Source organism: Muntiacus reevesi, chromosome 16 (assembly GCF_963930625.1).
Source record: "Muntiacus reevesi chromosome 16, mMunRee1.1, whole genome shotgun sequence".
Classification (NCBI taxonomy): domain Eukaryota; kingdom Metazoa; phylum Chordata; class Mammalia; order Artiodactyla; family Cervidae; genus Muntiacus; species Muntiacus reevesi.
In genome coordinates, this window is record NC_089264.1 from 913,719 (window position 1) to 934,639 (window position 20,921).

Genomic DNA, 20,921 nt, shown 5'->3' on the forward strand with positions numbered 1-20,921 from the left:
TAGTTTTGCTCACCTGTAACATTTTTATCCTCAGAGGTAATCAGGAAAAGTATTCTTTCTTGAAATATTCTTTGTAGCTGATTCCATCCATCAATTTATAAGAATTGTAGTTATTCTTTTGGCTTCCTTTGTAATCTTGGTGAGTGTTCTGGAAAATGGTGACACTTCCCTTCCAGATAGCATAATGATATCACCAGTGTCAGTAAGTGGTCCTGTAGACAATTTGGGGACAATTTAGGATAAATTCTTAACAATGTATGTTCCCCTAGAAAAAGAGATGATAATATAGCCATTTTTGTAGATTCTCTTGAGTGAGATCACAGTAAGTTCCTCCATAGAATAATGTTAACTCGAGCATTTTAGTTAGAATGGTTTTTAAAGACTTGCAAGCTTTTTGTTTAAATTGCTGGATGCTTTCCTTAATTATGATGCAGTCCTTCCCTGGAGGTCTGAGGAATAATTACAGAGAGGGAAATACATTAAATCCCTTGACTTGTAATTACTTGCCATGATTCAGAATGTATATAATCATCTTTTGATGATGAAATCTAAGCTGTCAGACCATTAGTATGGTGCTCTTTTATATACAATACTGAGCTTTAATTTTTCAAGGTTATATTATAATGTAGGTAAGAAATTAAGGATCTGTTTGTCTGAGATACTCATGGACTGCATGGGACCTAATCGTTACGTGATGATCAAGATGTAGCCAGGGCAAGAAGCCCTTTTGGTTTGTGAGAAAATTTTAAAATGGTGAAGCATCATTTTATAGTTTAAGAGTTTAGTAGAAAAATAAAATGTAAACTTTCCGTGTCTCCTGTAGTCTATGTTTTGGCTTAGATTGCTTTAGATATCTAAAAACCATCACAGCCCATACTCCTGTTTACTGCCTCCAGACACATTTTATCTAGTCATTTCCCCAGACCCCAGACCCCACACTTGGGAATCTTGCACTGTCATGTCCTTCTGCCTTCTGGAGTGCTGGGCCCTGCAGGATAGCACAGCCTGGCCTCAGCCCGTTCTCTTCTCCTCATAGGTTCTCTCAAAGCTGGTAATTGAGTCTTAAACTATGCTGAAACTCAGCTCGTCCCATGAAAGACATTTTTCATCTTCACCAGAGTTTAGTCATAAGCATTCAAAGGAATTGCTTAACTTTTCTTTGTGAATAGTTTTATTTAAAATTGATGAAATTTAAAAAGTTACGTTTGAGTTATGACGTGTGGAACCTGTTCTCAGTGGATTTGCTCTTCCACTTAAAAAGAAATTCAGGTACTACTTTATAGAACACCATTCTGTTGATTTTTGTCAGTGGTTGGATTATTTATTCTCTGGGATAACAGAATGTTCTGCAGACATGGCTGGTGTCAAAGCTGTATTGCTATCTGATTCACTTCAGGGTCATTTAAAGTAAGCCTAAACACCAGTAGGGTGGTGATGTTTCAACAAATTTCTAGGAAGGAATATCGGTACTAATATTGCACTCTCAGTAGCAATCAGATAGTCCCGGGTCTGACTCTGTGCCGACATCCCCGTCATCTTCAGGAAAAAATGCACCCCTCCCACCACCTCCATTCTGTGAGCACACAGGCACTCCTTCTGTCTCTGGTCCCCTATTGTGTCAACACTTCATTTGTTCTTCCAGGAGTTTTGGAAAGTAGGGTTAGGCATTAGTTTTCATAGAAAGAGATTAAATACACATGGGCCCCCAACAGTCTCAAATGGTAGTAAATCAGTGGCTGCCTGGCAGCTGGGTTTTAGCGCCTTAAATGCTACAGGTAGTGGCATGTCTTTTTTAATTGAACTCTTGGTAGAATGGTGTATGCCCCCAGGATGGTCACATGTGTATTCTCTGTCTGCTCCATTCAGCACATGCTTAGCATGGTAGCTCCTCTACAGCATGAAATCTGTGTGGTACTGATGTGCCTTCCTTCCCCTCCACCCTCCTCAAGTTGTGTCCATGCGTCAGTAGAGCCGTGCGTGGGGTAGGGGGTGTGTGTCTCTAGATCATCCCCATACCCAAATGGAAGAGTTTAGGAGTGTTTGTATTTGGGGTTGCCTTTCTTTACAAATCCTCTATCAAGAGTAGAATGGCATCCCATATACCTGAAAACTACAGCATAACTTTTCAAATTTCACCAAAGTAACATCTCACTTTGTTTATCTTCTAAGAAGTACGACCTAACACCTCAATCCTGGAAGTTACTGGCCAGCAAAGCTACTTGAGGGGCTGGTGCTGGACTCCTGGAGGGTAGGGAGAGGGGACAGCTGGGTCACACGACATAGACAGTTCTAGTCTTAGGGATCTCACACTGGCCACACATCATCTGCACGTCTGTTTAAAAGGCATTAATGTTAGGGGTCTGCTGCATTTGTGTCTTGCACTTTCTCGTTTGTATGTTTTTCAGATTGTTGTGGCATACATACAGTTTTATCCTGTGTCCTTACTTACACTGAATGACACCTGTTCCTCTGATGGCCGCAGAACTTCCAGCTGACCTCTCTTCACGCTGCATTCAGTAGGAACTGTGCCGCATGTTACGGAAACCTTCCCTTCCTTGGGTTTGTGAAGGTTGTTTCTGGTTCTCTGCGTTCTGAACAATGCTGTGTTGGTGTCAGGTCTTTTCTGTGCTGAAGCTTCCCTCCTGTGTTTCATGTGTTAACAGATGTGGGCAAATGGTGGGATTCGGGGTCTGAGGCGAATGCAGGAGCTGGTCTGCTCTCTTCACTGCAGGGCAGCCCCTGCCCTCTCCTCCCCAGTGTGCTCAGGAGCACTGCCTTCTTTGCGGTTCTCCAGTGCTCCCTTCTCTTCCTCCACTGTGCTTCTGCCACTTGTTCCCTCCGTGCCTCTCCCTGCTGCTTGGAGAGACGCCTTCCGCAGGCTTCACGGGGCAGTCGCTGAGCTCTTTCCTCCCTGTGGCACAGGGAAGCTGTGGGGAGAGGCCAGCTCCAGCAGGCAGGGTGGGCCAGAGTCCTCTGCTCTCAGCCACTCGTGCCTTTGAGGGCAGGGCTGCTGCTCTTTCTATGAAGTGCTGCTGCGTTTACTCTCCAGTTTCCTGAAGATCAGTCTCTGAACTGCTTTTTAAAAGCATATAAATGCTATCCAAAAAACCAAGATTGTGGATTAGGTAAACTGATGTTAAGTATGTGTCAGAATTTATTGGTAGCAAGGGAACTAGTGGGTGACAGAAGAATGTATGGTAAAGAAAGTATGAACATGGAAGGGTTATATAGGTGGGAAGGAGCATGCTACATAGGCAGCTAATTAAGGAAATGAATACACACATGGTTTCATTTCACAGTCATAAAAATGTGTCCACATCAGGTATTAAAACAGAAGGCTGTGAGAAGACGGTATGAAATGACAAATGGTGCATCAGAGAAAACAGAAAACCCATCCAGAAAGCAGATCCTGAGCCTCAAGGTGGGCATGCAGTTACCAATAGCAGCACAGGAGACAGGCAGCAGACATTTGATGAGCGCCTGGCAGAGACTTGTTCTAGTTTAACTGCCTACTTTCAGTGATACGTCTCACAGAATATAGCTTCTCCATTTCTTAGTTTGAGGGACATTTGCTTTCTTCTGATAATGTGGAGGTAAGAGGACTGGAAAAACCAGTCTTAATAGCCCTGAAGTGATTACATGATTATAGGTGGTGGGACTTGCCAGAAATGGCTTCTTGGTCAAGTAATTCAGATAAGTTTATTTCCTGCTCAGTAAGAGAAAAAGTCTGGAGGCCAGCCATCAGGGCTGCTGGGGCATCTCTGAGGCACTGGCCCTACGAGCAAGCAGGAAAATGGTCCTATTGCCTGGGGAGGGAGAGGTTGGGGGGACAGGTACCTGAAGCAGAGAAAACAGCCATTTACACTCTTGTATTTCTCTCAGATTTAGAGAAATAGCAGGATCCATAGAAGCAGCAATTATAGATGTCCTGGAAGATGAACCAGGTAGCATCTTCAGAGTGACACATGCTATCATTAAGTGGGTTAATTCCATTCACCAAGTCTTCTTGATGGCCTTAGCGACCTGGGAGCACTTTGACCTTTTGCTGTCTTTCAGTAATGTTACTTGCTCAGTCGTGTCCAACTCTTTGCAACCCCATGGATTGTAGCCTACCAGGCTCCTCTGTCCATGAAATTCTCCAAGCAAGATTACTGGAGTGGGTAGCCATTCCTGACCCAGGGATCAAACCCAGTTCTCCTGCATTGCATGCAGATGATTTACCATCAGAGCCACCAGGGAAGTAAGTTAGACCCTGAAGATATAGTTTAAGTTCTTTTTTTAAAAAAGGTTTCTAGAGCTTCTGGCTATATAGAGATAATGTAAAGGATGCTTTAAGAACACGGGACGGAGACCACATTTTTTGTTTCTGAATATCATGTGTCAAGGGGATATAACCCCTGCTGTGCTTAAGTGACAGCCTTTTTTTGTAGCGTTGTGGCTACCCTCCACTTCTCTCTCAAGCTGAGGGAAAGGATCAGAATGTCCCTTCCCTCCAGAGGATGACTCTCAGCTCGGACTGCTGCCTCAGGCCTCCAGAGCCCTTGGCCCAGTCCTGGGACAGTGGGCGGGTGGCTGGGGTCAGCCTACGCTTTCCAGACGTATTTGCATCTCGTCATGCTTTAGGCGTCCCTGGTGTCTGCTCACCTAGGTGGCTGTTCCTGTAGCCACAAAGCCCCACTCCACTGTGCTCCCCTTTGTGCGGCCAAGTTCCATCTAAACCGCACTCTTCTAGCCTCAAAAGTTCATTTTCAACTGTCTTTGCAAAAGTAGCCATGTGTAATTGACTTCCTATATTTAAATAGCATTTTCAGGAGTGGAAGAGAAGACAGGACAAATTCAAAACCAAAGGTTAAACCCTTGCAAGTGACTGCCACTCCAATTCGCATGTGTTGCTTTATTATAAAGTACCTGTTAACTGATTATTTCTGATTGTTATATATGTTTAATATGTTTCAAATACCTGGGAGAAGGAGTCATGTAAAATTAGAAAACAGCGTTACAGGCCTCTTGGCTGTCCCTGCCGCCTCCCTAAAGCTTCACTGACCTCATAAGATTCTTCAGAATGTCATTGGCTTCACTCTTGGCTTGTCCATTGAAAATTTTAGCCATTAGCCCTTCTGCTGCGACTCCTTAACTGCGTGTTTTTACCTATAGCTGGGAGCTCTCATCGCCTTTTGGCCTCTCATAGGACGTGGAGCAGACTTCAGAGGTGCTGGTCTGACAAGATGTTCTTGCCGCTGCTGGCACATCGTCTGTGGAGACTGACGCTGCAGATTCTGGCACGGTACTCCATATTTGTCAAGGAGGTAAGGGCTGGCTGGTGCTCATCCCTGATCAAGACTGAAATGAATTAAAGATAGGTTAAGTTAAACGTGCCAAGATTTTTAAAGCCCATGTGGTCATGAGAGGTTGATACAAGGGCTATAGCCCAACTTCCCAAGTTTCTATCCTTTTCACTGGATTTCCTTTTCACTCTTGTTTATATGACCTTTAGGGGCATCAGATGTCACATATTCATTGCTTTGTCTTTTTGAAAAGCACCACATTGTCCTCATTTTCCCTTAGGAAAAGCAGAATCTTTGGATGGTGCCTCCAATACAGAGACACCATAAAACAGATGATCATTTTAATGAAGATGATAAAAATATGCATATTTTTTCCTTAATACTTGGAAATTGAAAAACACCAAATGGCTGAGATTAGAAGGTGGTAAAATTGATTAACCTTCCCTTCATTTCAGAAACCCTTTTCAGCTTGGCTGTATTAGGTATTCACATGCCTATGATGATTGATTAGTTTTTGTGCATAAAGCCACAGTGGTCCAGTGCTGAGCACCTGGCCCTACCAGGTCCGCTTCAGGTCTCAGAGATGCCTGCTGCACAGACAGCTCAGTGATAGACACACACCCCGGCCAGTGCAAGGTGATAAGTATAAGGGAGCATGAGCGGAAGTGTAGGAAAGATGACATGGAGAAGCCATCATCCACGGACATGGAAGCACTCTGTCAACTGGAGGAGAGTGTTTCAGTGGAAAAAGCACAGACTTCAAGTCAAAGTCAGACCTTGGCCCTGCTGCTCTTTAATTTTGTGGTCTTAAGGAAATTGGCTGAATCTCAGACTCTTCATCTGTAAAATAGGAACACAGCTTCTCCAGGTGCTTGTTGTGAGGAGTAAAGAGATTTCTTGCCCGACAAGCTGATAACGAAGGTGCCCAGCAGATAATGGTGCTCCATCCAAGTTCCTCTCCTCTTCCTCCTTTGCCTCCCTCTACTCAGAGGAGTCTCAGTAGAGCACCATGCCTTATGAAACTGTTCATGAATAGTGTGCAGTTCTTGGGACACCATGGACTTGATATGATTCTGTGAGGCCTGGGCTTGCTTCATCATCCCCAGCAAGATGCCAGCCAGTGATTTTCTTACACCTAGAATATTTCCATTCTTTTCTCAATGCAAGTGCTCTTCTCTTAGGGTTTTTCCCTTGTAGCAATCCATTATGCAGAGAACACTTATGTCGTTTGTATGATTTGAAGCATAATTGAGGTTGAGACTTTTATTTTTTACCCTTATGATAATAATTTATTAAGTAAATACAGTAAATTGTTTACCTTAAGCAGTTAATTAACTTTTTAAAACCTATGATGTTCCGGATCTTAATTTTCCTTTAGTTTCGGGAAATCTTGCTTTCTTTCTGACTGTTACTTAAGTCAAGGAGAGGAAATGCACATAGGGTCAAAGTTTGTCCTGTTTCTGTTTTTCACACCTACCTGGAGAGACAGGATGTGGTATCCTTTCTTGAGTTAACTTCACTTAATACTTTGTAGACAGCTGGCATTTTGTGTTGAGTTACATGCTCATGTATCTTGCAGGTGGAAACATTTTATCACTGAAATCCTTTTTCAGCTTTTACTGGGGCCCATCTCTAATGAAAGTGCTAAGGATATTAAAAAGCCTTTGGTAAACTGGCAGCAAAGATCTTTCTATCACCCAAGGAAATTGCAAAGACCAAGCAAGTGGCCCTTCTAAAACAAAGTCCATTGTCTCCATTTCCAGCACTAAGCTTGTCTGTGTGGTCACAGACCTGGACAGGCTTCAGGAGCAGGCGAGCCTGTGTCGCAGAGGATTCTAAGTGTGGGGTTCAGTGTTCTCACTGTCTGGCCTCGTGGGGTTTAGACTTGTGGGCCCAGGGCCCCTGAGAGAGAGCATCCTTTTCCCTCCCTCTGGTGTTGCCTCCACCCCCTGACTGGCACGCTCTCCTCCTTGGGCAGCAGCCTGTCTATCGCGTGCCTGCCTGGAGCCCTGGCTTCCCCTGAGCAGTGACGCCACAGGCCATGGCAAGCCAGGCCCTCATTAGCTCAGCTCACCCTGTGGAGCCACCGTCTTTAATGGGTTGGATTCTAATTACCTCTAGTCTACTTACCCAGTACTTATATTTTAAAAGTGCTGAACTATTAAAACGTCTTCCTGTGTCCTCCACGTAGGTTTCATGTTCTTGCTTTTACCATTAACAGAACTTTAAGAACAGAATGTGTTTAAATGCTGTGATACATAATTCTGCTTTTTTCAGGTTTAATTGTTTTGTGGTGCTTGGACAAATACTGTATGTGTTGAGCAAAAACATGGTCTTTATCATAAGGTTTTTTTGGTATTGAGGGGAGCTACAGAATAGTGTTAATAGCCATGAAAATATGATTTTCCATGTTGTTGAATTATTTTCTACTGAAAGCATTAATGAAGAATTTTGTTTTCTTGTGATGAAAGTTACTGAAAGTTCTGAGTTTAGTTTTATCATTAATTAATAACAGTCTAGAGTTGTAGATCCATATAGAATTGTCTCTTCCTTTGATTAATAAAAAGTAACTGAATATATAAAGTGCATATTTATTTCAGCTTCCAGACCTCTTAGAAACAATCAAGCCAAAACTTGAAGTGATGGGCTTTAAGAATTTTTCTTCCATCTCAGGTAAAAATGAATCTTTAAGTTTCAACAAATCTTTGAATAAGAAATAACTTAAAATAGAATTTTAAAGACTAGGATATATATAATTAACAGTTTTTTCTAGTTGTAAATCCTTGGTTGTTTCTGTATTCTGTTCTGTGATTTTTAACTTCTCTGAATGAGATATTTTAATTCTAATAATTTGATTTGGTTTGGTTTATTATATATATTGAGCCTGTGCCCCACAATGAGAGGAGCCACTACAGTGAGAAGCCCACACACCACTAGTTATGGCCCACGCTCACCCAGCGTGGGAAAAGCCAAACTAGGGAAAAGCACACACATGAACCCAACAGAGCCAAAAATAAATACAATCGTTTTCCAGAAAATGCATATCGGACAAAGAATTTTTACTCAAATTGTTCAAGAACACTAGAGCAAACAAGCCCACTCATAACTGGTAAAGGTTGAAATAGACACCTGGCCACGGAGGGTATACTGATAGTAAACTCTCCTACAGAAACATACTCAAGATACTGGTGGGATGCATGCACAGCCCCCTTTGGAAGACAGTCTGACAGTTTTTTCAGTAACCACATGGGGCAGGCACTGAATTCTATACATCACAAGTGGTGGAAGCCAGGTATCTTACCACTGGTGTGGGAAGTTATGGATAAACAAAAGGAAAGGTTACAAGATCCATGGAGACAGCATCACAAATTATCTTTAACTGAATATGTTCAAAGGTAAGGTAGAATACATGTATGTATCTCCAAGTATTGTCAGGTGAGCATATTTAGCTCCTACATGTATGTTTTAAATATGATTCTCTAGTGAAAGGGAACAGGAAATGTCCCTGGTGGTCCGGTGGTAAAGGATCTGCCTACCAATGTAGGGAACACGCGTTCAGTCCCTGGTCCTAGAAGATTCTACATGCCCAGGGGCAACAAAGCCCCCATACAACTACTGAAGTACTTGCATGCTCCAGAGCCCAAGTTCTGCAACCAGAGGAAGTGCTGCAATGAGAAGCTGGGCTCCTCTGTCCATGGGAATTTTCCAGGAAAGAGCATTGGAGTGGGTTGCCGTGCCCTCCTCCAGGGGATCTTCCCAACCCAGGGATAGGATTCCTGCATTGGCAGGTAAGTTCCTTACCACTAGCACCACCTGGGGCAAAAGTGCCTAAGTGGAGATCAGGGAAACCCAGTTAGGAGAAGGGACTCAGAGGGAAGGAGACTCTTAGTCACACTCAGAGAAGCCTGGCAGGTAATTCAGCAGGTGGAAGAGGAGGAGGAAGCAGACTGGAGCTGTGTAGAAGATGAAAGAGGGAACTAAAGCAGGGGCCCCCAACCTCTAGGATCTAATGCCTGATGATCAGAGGTGGAACTGATGAAATAATACTAGAAATAAGTGTTCAGTCACTGAGCTGTGTCCAACCCTTTATAGCCCACCAGGCTGCTCAGTTCATTGAATTCTTCAGGCAAGAATACTGGAGTGGGCTGTCATTTCCTTCTCCAGGAGATCTTGCCAACCCAGGGATTGAACCCGGGTCTCCTGCGTTGCAGGCAGACTCTTTACCAACTGAGCCATCAGGGAACAGAAAGGAAATAGAGTGCACAATAAATGGCCTGCACTTGACACATCCCAAAACCTACCCCAACCACTGTCTGTCAAAAAATTGTCTTCCAAAAAAAACTCCCGAGATCAAGGAAGGAACTTCAAGTGTACTCAGCTGTCCCAGATTGCTGGCTTAGGGAGATGCTGAAGCAGGGGTGTCCCAAGAGATAGAACCTCCCTTGCGTGGGGTCCTCAACAGACCTCCTTGGTGATGAGCAGAGAGATTTGTGTCATTTTAAAAAAAATATCCTTGTGGGATACACTTAAAACTTAGCAATTCTCTTACAGTCTTCCTAATAAAAAGTTTTCTTTCTTCACTGATCTGTGAAGTACCAACTGTGACAACCACTGTTCTAATATACCTCATAGTGTTGCTGACACTACAGATATAATTATGTGTAATTGAACTTATTCAATAAAAACTATGAAGCATCTACCCTGTGCCCAGCACTTTCCAAGGGTTGGGGAGTACAATGAAAATACTCCATAAGATGCACAGCTGGTAGGCACATTCTTTAAAAAAGCCTTTTACATTTCCACAAATAGTTTATTCTCAATGTCAACACTTGCCAGTTAATGACCATGCTGGGTAGGAAGCTGATTAAAAACCCAAGAGCCAGGGTTCCTGGAAGGATATCCCATTCTCCCTTGGACAGCCCTCCACCCTCTCTGGCTCTCAGTTTCCTCATCTGCAAAATTATGGACAACTGACTATAATTCATCCCTGGAACCCAAGCCTATTGAGGGGGAGGGGAAATATTACTCCAAGGCCTGGATGATAGACCAGATTGAAAGAAAAATATGTCATTGCTGGTTTTCAGTCAAACAGACAAATACAATGAAGGAAGGAGCCCCTGGCCCTGCGGGATTTGCCTAGGGATACAGTCTGGGGGATTCTTACACATCAGGAGATGGCTCTGAGCTGGATTTCCACAAACAAGAACAGCCATGCAAAGGACAAGCCTGCAGAGCTCTGTGCCCATCGGTCACAAGAGACTGCCTCCCGATGGCCAGCAGCATTTACAAGTGACCTCCTAAGGCCTTCACCAAACTACAGGGGCACCTCTGGCTTTTCTGCTTCCCTCACATTTCTGCCTCTTTAAAAAACAACAACAACAACAACAAAAAACCGCACATTTCTTCATAGAATGCCACAGTGGAAGGAAAATAGGCCTTCAAGTTTGAGACCTCAATTTGCAAAAGACTTGGAGCTTGTTTGTTTTTTTGTTTTGTTTTGTTTTTGGTTTTTTTTAATTAAATCACCACATAATTAAAAATTTTTACATGTTCTAATTATTCAGTTCCAAAACACCAAACTTATCGCACAGGGTCCCCATGGAAAGGCCCTCTCTCAGCAGTACAGCCACAGATTCCCCCCAAAAAGGGCAGCAGGGTGCCCTCCTCCCCTCTTTTCCACCTGGGTAGCTGCCAGGTTTTTTAAATCCATGCGCCTTACTAAGTTTCTAGGGTGCAGTTCGTGGACCCTTCCCTTTCCCATCCCAGCATGTGATCAACAGCCCGCTGGCCTACAAAGTGCTGGAAGCAGGGCTGGGCCAGACGGCCAGACTAAGGGTTGTGGAGTCTCAGCAGGTGAAATCACCAGGCAGGATAAATCACGTGGACTTCCAGCAGGCACTAGGCTGCTTGGGAAAAGCGCCAGGGTCTGAGCTTTATGCGTAGGGGTAAAGCGGTAAAGGCCTTGACTCCAAGGCGAGGCCTTTCTGCCAAGGCCAGGTTAGGGGGCTCCAAGACTGTGCCAACAGAGAGGGCGGAATATGAGGTTCCCTGCTCCACTGAGCCCCAGTTCCCTCACCTGTGGTCCACACCCCTGCCCTCCGCTCACAGGCTGCCCATCTATGGGGACCCAGGAGCCCACGAAATGGGCGTTCCCAGCTGCAATGGTGAACCCTGAGAGCACAACTGGGACTCCCCCCGCCCAGCCCAGCTCCCGGGTGGCGACCTGCCCCCACGCCCACTTCCAGGAGAGGCCCGCGGGGGGTACTGCTGCCAGGTGAAACACAATGAGGAGCAAATCCACCCCACAGAGACAATTCAAGCTTTTTATCAGCTGATCTGTCTATAATTTAGGGACAAAACTATGACTACGGAAAGCTAAGATGACCTGACCTAGGAACCTTTTTTTCTCCCCCTTGGAAACCCTAAAGCTGGTTCTTTTGCATATCCAATTAAAAGCAATTAACTTGTTACAAAGGTCTGCCTAGGGCAAAGCTTGAAGTTAACCTTTTCCATGGATGGCCCTGCAGGACTTCCCTGGTGGCTCAGGTAGTAAAGCGTCTGCTTACAATGTGCGAGACGTAGGTCCGATTCCTAGGTCGGGAAGATCTCCTGGAGAAGGGAATGGCAACTCACTCCAGTATTCTTGCCCCACGCCAAAGAAAAAAATGGGCTCAAAGAAATATTTTTTTAATTTCTTTCTTTATTTTACTGTACAACATTGTGTTGGTTTTGCCATACATTGGCTTGAATTCACCATGGGTGTACATGTGTTCCCCATCCTGAACCCCCCTCGCACCTCCCTCCCCATCCCATCCCCCTGGGTCGTCCCAGTGCACCAGCCCTGAGCGGCCTGTATCATGCATCGAGCCTGGACTGGCGATTCGTTTCACACATGATAATTTACATGTTTCAATGCCTTTCTTTCATATCATCCCGCCCTCGCCCTCTCCCAGAGTCCAAAAGACTGTTCAATACATCTGTGTCTCTTTTTTGGGGGAGGGGGGGCTTTTTACTTTTCATTTATTTATATTAGTTGGAGGCTAATTACTTTATAATATTGTAGTGGCTTTTGCCATACATTGATATGAATCAGCCATGGATTTACATGCGTTCCCCATCCTGAACCCCCCTCCCACCTCCCTCTCCATCCCATCCCTCTGGGTCATCCTAGTGCACCAGCCCTGAGCACTTGTCTCATGCATCAAACCTGGACTGGTGATCTGTTTCACAATTGATAATATACTCAAAGAAATATTTTAAATCTCAGGCAGAAAACTAGAAGATCTCTGTCTGTCTGGATTTATGTATGTCTCAGTGTGAGTCTTCTGTTATTTGATAATATTGCTGAAGTCGTGAGTTCTTATTGAAATGGTCTAAAGAAAAGGAAGCCCTTACAAATCAAGCAGTTGTAAATACAAAAAAAAAAAAAAAAAAAAAAAAAATGACCTAAAGGAATTTCAGATTCATGTGAACTGGGAAATAGTCAACATTAAAAATCTAGTACTTTTTTTCCCGCTACTCTACTATGGGCATGTCTAAGAGTCATTAACATTAAGCACAAAATTTTCATAGTGTCTAGGTTTATTATAAGTTAAAAATTGCTATATTGTTATATCTTGTCAACAAAGACAGTACCTCTAAAAACAACAAAGAAAACTCCTTAAAAATGCAAATGTGATATGAGCTTTTAAATAAACTATTAACAATAATTATACTCTAAAATATCTGTCTATAATAGTCTCGATTGAAGGCAGAGGAGAAGGGGACGATAGAGGATAAGATGGCTGGATGGCATCACTGACTCCACGGACATGAGTTTGAGCAAGCCCCTGGAGGTAGTGATGGACAGGAAAGCCTGGCGTCCTGCAGTCCACGGAGTCACAAAGAGTCAGACGCGACTGAGCAACTGAACTGAACTGAACTAACAATAGTTCCTCCAGATTTTGGTTACCTGAGTTTCCATTGTTGTGCTAAACTAAGTGATCACATTGTATTGAATAGTTAGGTCACTGCCAAATAAAGTAAGGTTCTGAAACATTCACTACTTGCCAGGACCTTCCTCTTACACAGAAACTAAAGAGAGTTTTGACTATCCATGAATAGTGTCTGGTGCCATCCTGAGATATTCAGTGTAAGAAAGCAATTTTTTTTTTTAAAGATATTATCACTGATACGTATGGTCACCAATCTATAGAATGCCAATATAAAAGTCAGTTCTTTTTTTTTTTTTTTTTTTTTACATTTTGCTTTTACCTCTTTTTTTTTTTTTTATTTTATTTATTTATTTATTTTTTTAAATATTATTTTATTAGTTGGAGGCCAATCACTTTACAACATTTCAGTGGGTTTTGTCATACATTGACATGAATCAGCCATATAGTTACACGTATTCCCCATCCCGATCAGTTCTTAAAAAAAAAAAAAAAAAAAAAAGCCAGTTCTTGGTTGCTTAAGGAAAATGTATGACTTGTTATTAAAGAAGGTATGAGGAATGAAATCGCATTTGATGAAGGAAAACAAAGTAGTTCTGACTTACAGGTGGCAGTTTCAGGATGGGAGAAGCAAAGGAATGGGTACAGAACGGGATAAGGAGGTTTTATGGAAAGTGGACCCCCCAAAAAGAGTTTTGTACCTAGTGCAAGTTTTCTTGAGATGTTGAACTGCCTTTGCTAATGGATTTTAAATTTCTTTCTCTCTTAAGTGATCTGTTCTAGGTTTACCTTTGAAATCTTTTGTTAACTTTGGCTAAGTGGATAAGTATTGTTTTACAATGACTTCTGTGATCCTACCTGACTGTTATAAACCCTTTTGATATTTATGAACACACCTTCCTAAATAATTGACTTCTAGTTAACTTTGGGATGCTTCAGAGGGCCCCTGAGACCCCCCCCCCAAAAGAGAGATATTAAACAACCTGAGTTCATTTGTCATGTTAAACTACATGGGAAATGCTGTCAGAAGGAGTGATGGATCTTCCCAAGTTACATTATATGGTAGATGTTACTGTAAGGTATAGTTAGGGTCGAGGCAGAAGAGAAGGAGAGAGAGATGGCATTTGTAGTTGAGCAGGGGGTGATAAGTCCTAGAGAGATACAAGCGGCCTGGAGCCTCAGGGCGGGACCTAAAGTTCGGTTTTGTTTTCTCTGAAGTTAGATGATTCAGCAAGGGCCTTTGAGACTGTTGTTTTCTTTTCTAGGCCCAAAGACTCCTTCAGTTACTAATATAGGTATCCTCGAAATTATGCGACATCCGTAAAAATCTGCTATGTCCTGGTCAAATGCTGTCAGTTCTAATTCTAGTTATCATATTAAAGTGTTTCAAGTCAGAGCAGTGACCAGACTACTTTGTCAATTTCTATCTAATCAGGTTTTAAACATGTCTTCTATGGTTTCACATAGATGCCTTTGCAAAAATGCTGCTAATTCAAATTATATGTAGAAAAGACTTTTCTAAGCTTACCCGTAAACAATTTTTTGTTTGTTTGTTTGTTTTCTGGTAAGCTGGTACCAAGCTGGAATTTAGTCTCCTCTCTACATTAAGAGAACAAAGTTTTCTGAGAATGCAGCTTTCGATCACAGATGATGAATTTCTTTACCTTTCAGTGACTTATATTTGTTTTTGTCATCTATTTTTTACTTCAGTAGCATAAATAAATTTTTTTAATAAAGGAAAAATAAAAGTAAAGTTTTTCCAGAAAAACATCTATCTGCTTTATTGACTATGCCAAAGCCTTTGACTGTGTGGCTCACAATAAACTGTGGAAAATTCTGAAAGATATGGGAATACCAGACCACCTGACCCACCTCTTGAGAAACCTATATGCAGGTCAGGAAACAACAGTTAGAACTGGACATGGAACAACAGACTGATTCCAAATAGGAAAAGGAGTATGTCAAGGCTGTATATTGTCACCCTGCTTATTTAACTTAGGCTCAGAGTACATCACGAGAAACGCTGGGCTGGAAGAAGCACAAGCTGGAATCTAGATTGCCGGGATAAATATCAATAACCTCAGATATGCAGATGACACGACCGTTATGGCAGAAAGTGAAGAGGAACTAAAAAGTCTCTTGATGAAAGTGAAAGAGGAGAGTGAAAAAGTTGACTTAAACCTCAACATTCAGAAAACTAAGATCATGGTGCCTGGTCCCATCACTTCATGGGAAATAGATGGGGAGACAGTGGAAGGAGTGCCAGACTTTATTTTTTGGGGCTCCAAGATCACTATGGATGGTGATTGCAGCCATGATATTAAAGGATGCTCACTCCTTGGAAGGAAAGTAATGACCAACCTAGACAGCATATTAAAAAGCAGAGACATTACTTTGCCAACAAAGGTCCATCTAGTTAAGGCTATCGTTTTTCCAAGGGTCATGTATGGATGTGAGAGTTGGACTGTGAAGAAAGCTAAGCATGGAAAAATTGATGCTTTTGAACTGTGGTGTTGGAGAAGACTCTTGAGAGTCCCTTGGACGGCAAGGAGATCCAACCAGTCCATCCTAAAGGAGATCAGTCCTGGGTGTTCATTGGAAGGACTGATGCTGAGGTTGAAACTCCAATACTTCGGTCACCTCATGCGAAGAGTTGACTTATTGGAAAAGACCCTGATGCTGGGAGGGATTGGGGGCAGGAGGAGAAGGAAATGACGGAGGATGAGGTGGCTGGATGACATCACCGACTTGATGGACATGAGTTTGAGTAAACTCCGGGGGTTGGTGATGGACAGGGAGGCCTGGCGTGCTGCAATTCATGGGGTTGAAAAGAGTCGGACACTACTGAGTGACTGAATTGAACTGAACTGAAAGTAAATAAGCTTTATTTAAGATTACGGTACATGTAGGATGGACCAAGCTTTCCCCACTCCTTCAAATTCCCTTAAGCCCTCAGATTCTTCTCATGGAACCAAGGTTTCACTTCCTTCCAGAGGGACAATCCAAAGTTTTTATAAGCTGATCTGCCCCTGATATAAGAGTCAATTTGTGCACGAGTTGGTCTATAATTTAGGCATGAAACTATGACTACATAAAGGAAAGATGATTTTTTGATGCAGGATGGCCATGATATTCCTTGAACTTCAGAGAAAATTGGTTAAAATGAAACTTTTTTTTTTTTCTTGGAAACTGCAAAGCAGATTCTTTTAGCATATGCAATTGAAAACATCTAGGTTTGTTAGGTCAGTTTTCATTCCACTCCCGAAGAAAGGCAATGACAAAGAACGTTCAAACTGGTGCACAGTTGGACTCATCTCACACGCTAGTAAAGTAATGCTCAAAATTCTCCAAGCCAGGCTTCAGCAATATGTGAACTGTGAACTTCCAGATGTTCAAGCTGGATTTAGAAAAGGCAGAGGAACCAGAGATCAAATTGCCAACATCCACTGGGTCATCAAAAAAGCAAGAGAGTTCCAGAAAAACATCTATTTCTGATTTATTGACTATGCCAAAGCCTTCGACTGTGTGGAGCACAATAAACTGTGGAAAATTCTGAAAGAGATGGGAATACCAAACCACCTGACCTGCCTCTTAAGAAATCTGTATGCAGGTCAGGAAGAAACAGAACTGGACATGGAACAACAGACTGGTTCCAAATAGGAAAAGGAGTATGTCAAGGCTGTATATTGTCACCCTGCTTATTTAACTTATATGCAGAGTACATCGTGAGAAATGCTGGGCTGGATGAAGCACGAGCTGGAATCAAGATTGCCAGGAGAAATATCAATAACCTCAGATATGCAGATGACACCACCCTTATGGCAGAAAGTGAAGAAGAGCTAAAGAGCCTGTTGATGAAAGTGAAAGAGGAGAGTGTAAAAGGTGGCTTAAAGCTCAGCATTCAGAAAAACTAAGATCATTGCATCCAGTCTCATCACTTTATGAAAAACAGATGGAAAAACAGTGGAAACAGTGGCAGACTTTATTTGGGGAGGCTCAGAAATCACTGCAGATGGTGACTGCAGCCGTGAAACTAAAAGATGCTTATGACTTGGAGGGAAAATGATGACCAAACTAGACAGCATATTAAAAAGCTGAGTCGTAGGTCCGTCTAGTCAAGGCTATGGCTTTTCCATATGTCATGTATGGATGTGAAACATGGACTATAAAGAAAGTTGACAGCTGAAGATTTTATACTTTGAACTATGATATTGGAGAAGGTGCTCAAAGGTCACTTGGACTACAAGGAGACCCAACCACTGCATCCTAAAGGAAATCAGGTCTGAATATACATTGGAAAGACTAATATTGAACCTGAAACTCCAATGCTTGGCCACTTGATGCGAAAAGCTGACTCATTTGGAAGTTGCTTTGATTTGCCTGTGAGTGTGGGAGCCCTACCTGGGCACAGGGCCTCAGGGGCCATTGCCACTGAATCATGACCTTCAAGCAAACGCATTCCAGTTGTGTGACAGCACATAGGAGACTGGGAAAGCTATCTTCCTTGGAGGAAGGAAAGGCATCCATAGACAGTGTGTTGTCAGGCGTCTATCTTGCAGCAAGTGTTTTGCTTCTCAGACGTCAGACCTGCAGGCCTGCTCTGAGGGCCTCAATTCCCGAGTCAGGGCCTTGTGTCTGCCTGCACTCTGCGAGCCTTGCACATTCTTCGGTCAGCGCAGTCCTGCCCACGGGAAAGGAGACTGCAGGAATGCATTTGAGGGGCCCGGGTGCCATGCTGGGTTCACCTGGCCTAGGGCACCTGTCACCTCCCATGGGCCCCTGGCAAGGAGTGGCGGGCCGGCTTGCCAAATGCCGAAGTGGGGAGCAAAGCTAGCTCTGGCAGAAGGAAGCAAAGAGGAATGGGAAGCCTTTGCAAGCAGTTGCTGGGCTGCCCCGTGTAAGGGCTCCCCATGAGAAAAATGCCAGTTCAGGGCCCTAGGCCCGGGATCCAGGTGGGCGCCCAGCGTGTTCTCCCCACGGGATCCGAGCACGGTGCACACAGGCCTAGGCTTGCGAGCTTTCTCCTGAAGAGCAAACGTGATGGAACAGCCATGTGGAGGTTGCCTTGACATTTCCTGGGAGTGTGGGAGCCCTCCCTGGGCGTAGGGCCCCAGAGGCCATTGCCACTGCAAAATAACCTCCCAGCCAGCGCTTCCCACCCAGGGGTGACTCTTAGCCTGCAGGCGGCTGGGGGTGATATCGTCCTTGGAGGCAGGAAAGGCAGCCCCAGAGAGTGTGTTTTCAGGCCTCTATCACGCAGCAAGTGTGTGGCTCCTCAGGTGCCAGAACTCCAGGCCTGCTACCAGACTTCAATTCCCGAGTCAGGGCCTTGTGTCTGCCTGCACTCTGCGAGCCTTGCAAACATATTCCTAGGTCAGCGCAGTCCTACCCATGGGGAAGGAGGCTGCGGGAGTGCTTCTGAGGGGGCCGGGTGCCATGCTGGGGTCACCTGGCCGAGGGCACCTGGCACCGCCCAAGGGCCTCCGGCGAGGGGTGGTGGGCTGGTCCCTGACTTGCCAAAGACCCAAGAGGGGAGCAAAGCTAGCTCTGGCAGTAGGAAGCAAACAGCAACGGGAGGCCCTTGCATGCATTGGTGGGCCGTCCCCAGGGGTATCACAGTAGACATTGTGGAAATGTGACCCCAGGTCCTGGGTCTAGAGGGTGTCACACTGAATACTGTAGACATGTGACTCCAGGTGCAGGGTCTGGGAGGTGGGGTCACCCTAGAGACGGTGGACATGTGACTAAAAGTGAAGGATTAGGTGAGGCAGCTCTCCCTGGAGACTGACGTGTGATCCAAGGTGAATGGTGTGGGAGGGGTCACCATGGAGACTGTGGACCTGTGGCTCCAGGTATAGGGTCTAGGAGTTGGGGTTACCCTAAGACTGTGAACATGTGACCCTGGTACAAGGTCTGAAGGTGGGCTTGTAAGGCATAGTTCTGGCGAGGCAGAAAAGGCAAGATGACCTCAATAGAAGTAGGTTACCTTTATTCAGGCAAGGAGGGGCGGCAGTCAGCCTAATGACCAGACTGAGCGCCGAGAGGGATCAGGGAGGCTTCATATTTATAGGGAGGTTTGTGGAAGTGATAAGGGAAACATTAGTCAGGCGGGATATTTTGAGTATTCTTTTGTTGAGATGACATTTGTAGTTGGGCAGGGGGTGATAAGTCTTCTGGGCAGGTGTAGGAGGTGGAAGGTTTCTGGACAGGGGGTGATAAGTCCCAGATAGATGCAACCGGCCTGGAGCATCAGGGTGGAACTAAAATTCTGTTTTGTTTTCTCTGAAGTTAGATGATTCAGCAAGGGGCCTTTGAGACTGTTGTTTTCTTTTCTAGGCCCCAAAAGACTCCTTCAGGGCTCATACTAGAAACTGGAGGTGTCACCCCATGTTTATGGTCTGGGGAGGTTACCCTGGATACTGCAGATATTAGACCCCAGGGACAGGATCTTCAAGGGGGGTCACCATGGAGACTATGCACATGTGACCCCAGGTACAAGACCTGGAAGAGGAATCACCCAGGGGACTGTAGAAATGTGACCCCAAGTGCAGGATCAGGAGCAGTCACCCTAGAGACTGTTTAAGTGTGACTGTGGGTACAGGGTTGGGAGGTGGGATCACCCTTCAGACTGTAGACATGTGACCCTGGTCCGGAGTCTGGGAGGGTGTCACCCTGGAGCTTGTGGACATGCGACCCAGGTGCAGGGTCGGGAGGGTTTCACCGTGGAGACTGTGGACATGTGACTGTAGGTGCAGGATCTAGGAGGTGGGTCACCCTGGAGGTTTTGGATGTGTGATCCCAGGTGCAGGGTGTGTGGAGGGGTTCACCTTGGAGACTGGAAATTTTATCCCAGGTACAGGGTCTGGGGAGGGGAGGTTACCCAGGAGACTGTGGATGTACCCCAGGGTAGGTTCACCATGAAAACTATGGACAGGTGACCCCAGGTGTAGGGTCTGGGAGGCGGGTTTACTCTGGAAACTGGAAATGTAATGCCAGGTACATGGTCTGGGAGGTGGGTTCTCCCTGGAGACTGGACAAGTGACGCCAGGGTCAGGGTCTTGGAGGTGGGGTCACCCTGGAGACTGTGGACCTTTGACCCCAGATGTGGATTATGGGAGGTGGAATCACTCTGTGGAGTGTGGACATGTGCAGGGACTTAAGAGTAGATGTGTCACCCCTGGTATTGGGTATTGGAGGTGGGGTCACACAGTAGTACCTGGGGACATGTGACCCCAGGAACAGTCTGTGAGGTGGAGTCACTGTGGACATGTGACTAAAAGTGCCAAATTTGGTGAGGGGGCTCTCCTTGAAGACTCTGATGTGTGATCCAAGATGCATGGTCTGAAAGGGGGCCACCATGGAGACTGTGGACTTGTGACTTCAGATATAGGGCCTAGGAGTTGGGGTTACCCTGCAGACTGTGGACATGTGACCCCTGGTAGAGGGTCTGGAGGTGGGCTCATCCTGGAAACTGTGGAGGTGTGACCCAATGTTTATGGTCTGGGGGGAGTATCTACTGGATACTGCAGATATTTGACCCCAGGGACAGGGTCTGGGGGGGGGGAGTCACCATGGAGATTATGCACATGTGACCCCAGGTACAGGACCTGAGAGAGGTGTCATCCAGGGGACTGTACAAATGTGACCCCAAGTGCAGGATCAGGAGCAGTCACATTGGAAACTATTTAAGTGTGAGACAGGTGCA

The 20,921-nt window shown here is 44.7% G+C and overlaps 1 protein-coding gene across 5 annotated transcripts in view; it reads left to right on the top strand.

Annotated features, from left to right (window-relative positions):
- Nucleotides 1–13,504, top strand: part of LOC136147976 (conserved oligomeric Golgi complex subunit 2-like) — a 52,860-nt gene extending 39,356 nt beyond the window's left edge. For 2 of the 5 annotated variants that reach the window (XM_065907389.1, XM_065907392.1), the window contains exons 5-7: nt 2,406–4,240; nt 5,155–7,958; nt 13,024–13,504. Coding sequence is in view for 2 of the 5 variants with exons in the window: in XM_065907391.1 (XP_065763463.1) it covers nt 4,207–4,240; nt 5,155–5,306; nt 7,886–7,958; nt 10,370–10,425 (315 nt within the window). In the remaining 3 variants the exon portion in view is untranslated. Of the gene's footprint in view, nt 1–2,405; nt 4,241–5,154; nt 7,959–10,369; nt 11,164–13,023 lie in introns of those variants that run through there. The other 3 variants (XM_065907391.1, XM_065907393.1, XM_065907390.1) reach the window with 3 other exon arrangements.
- Nucleotides 13,505–20,921: the final 7,417 nt, after the last annotated feature.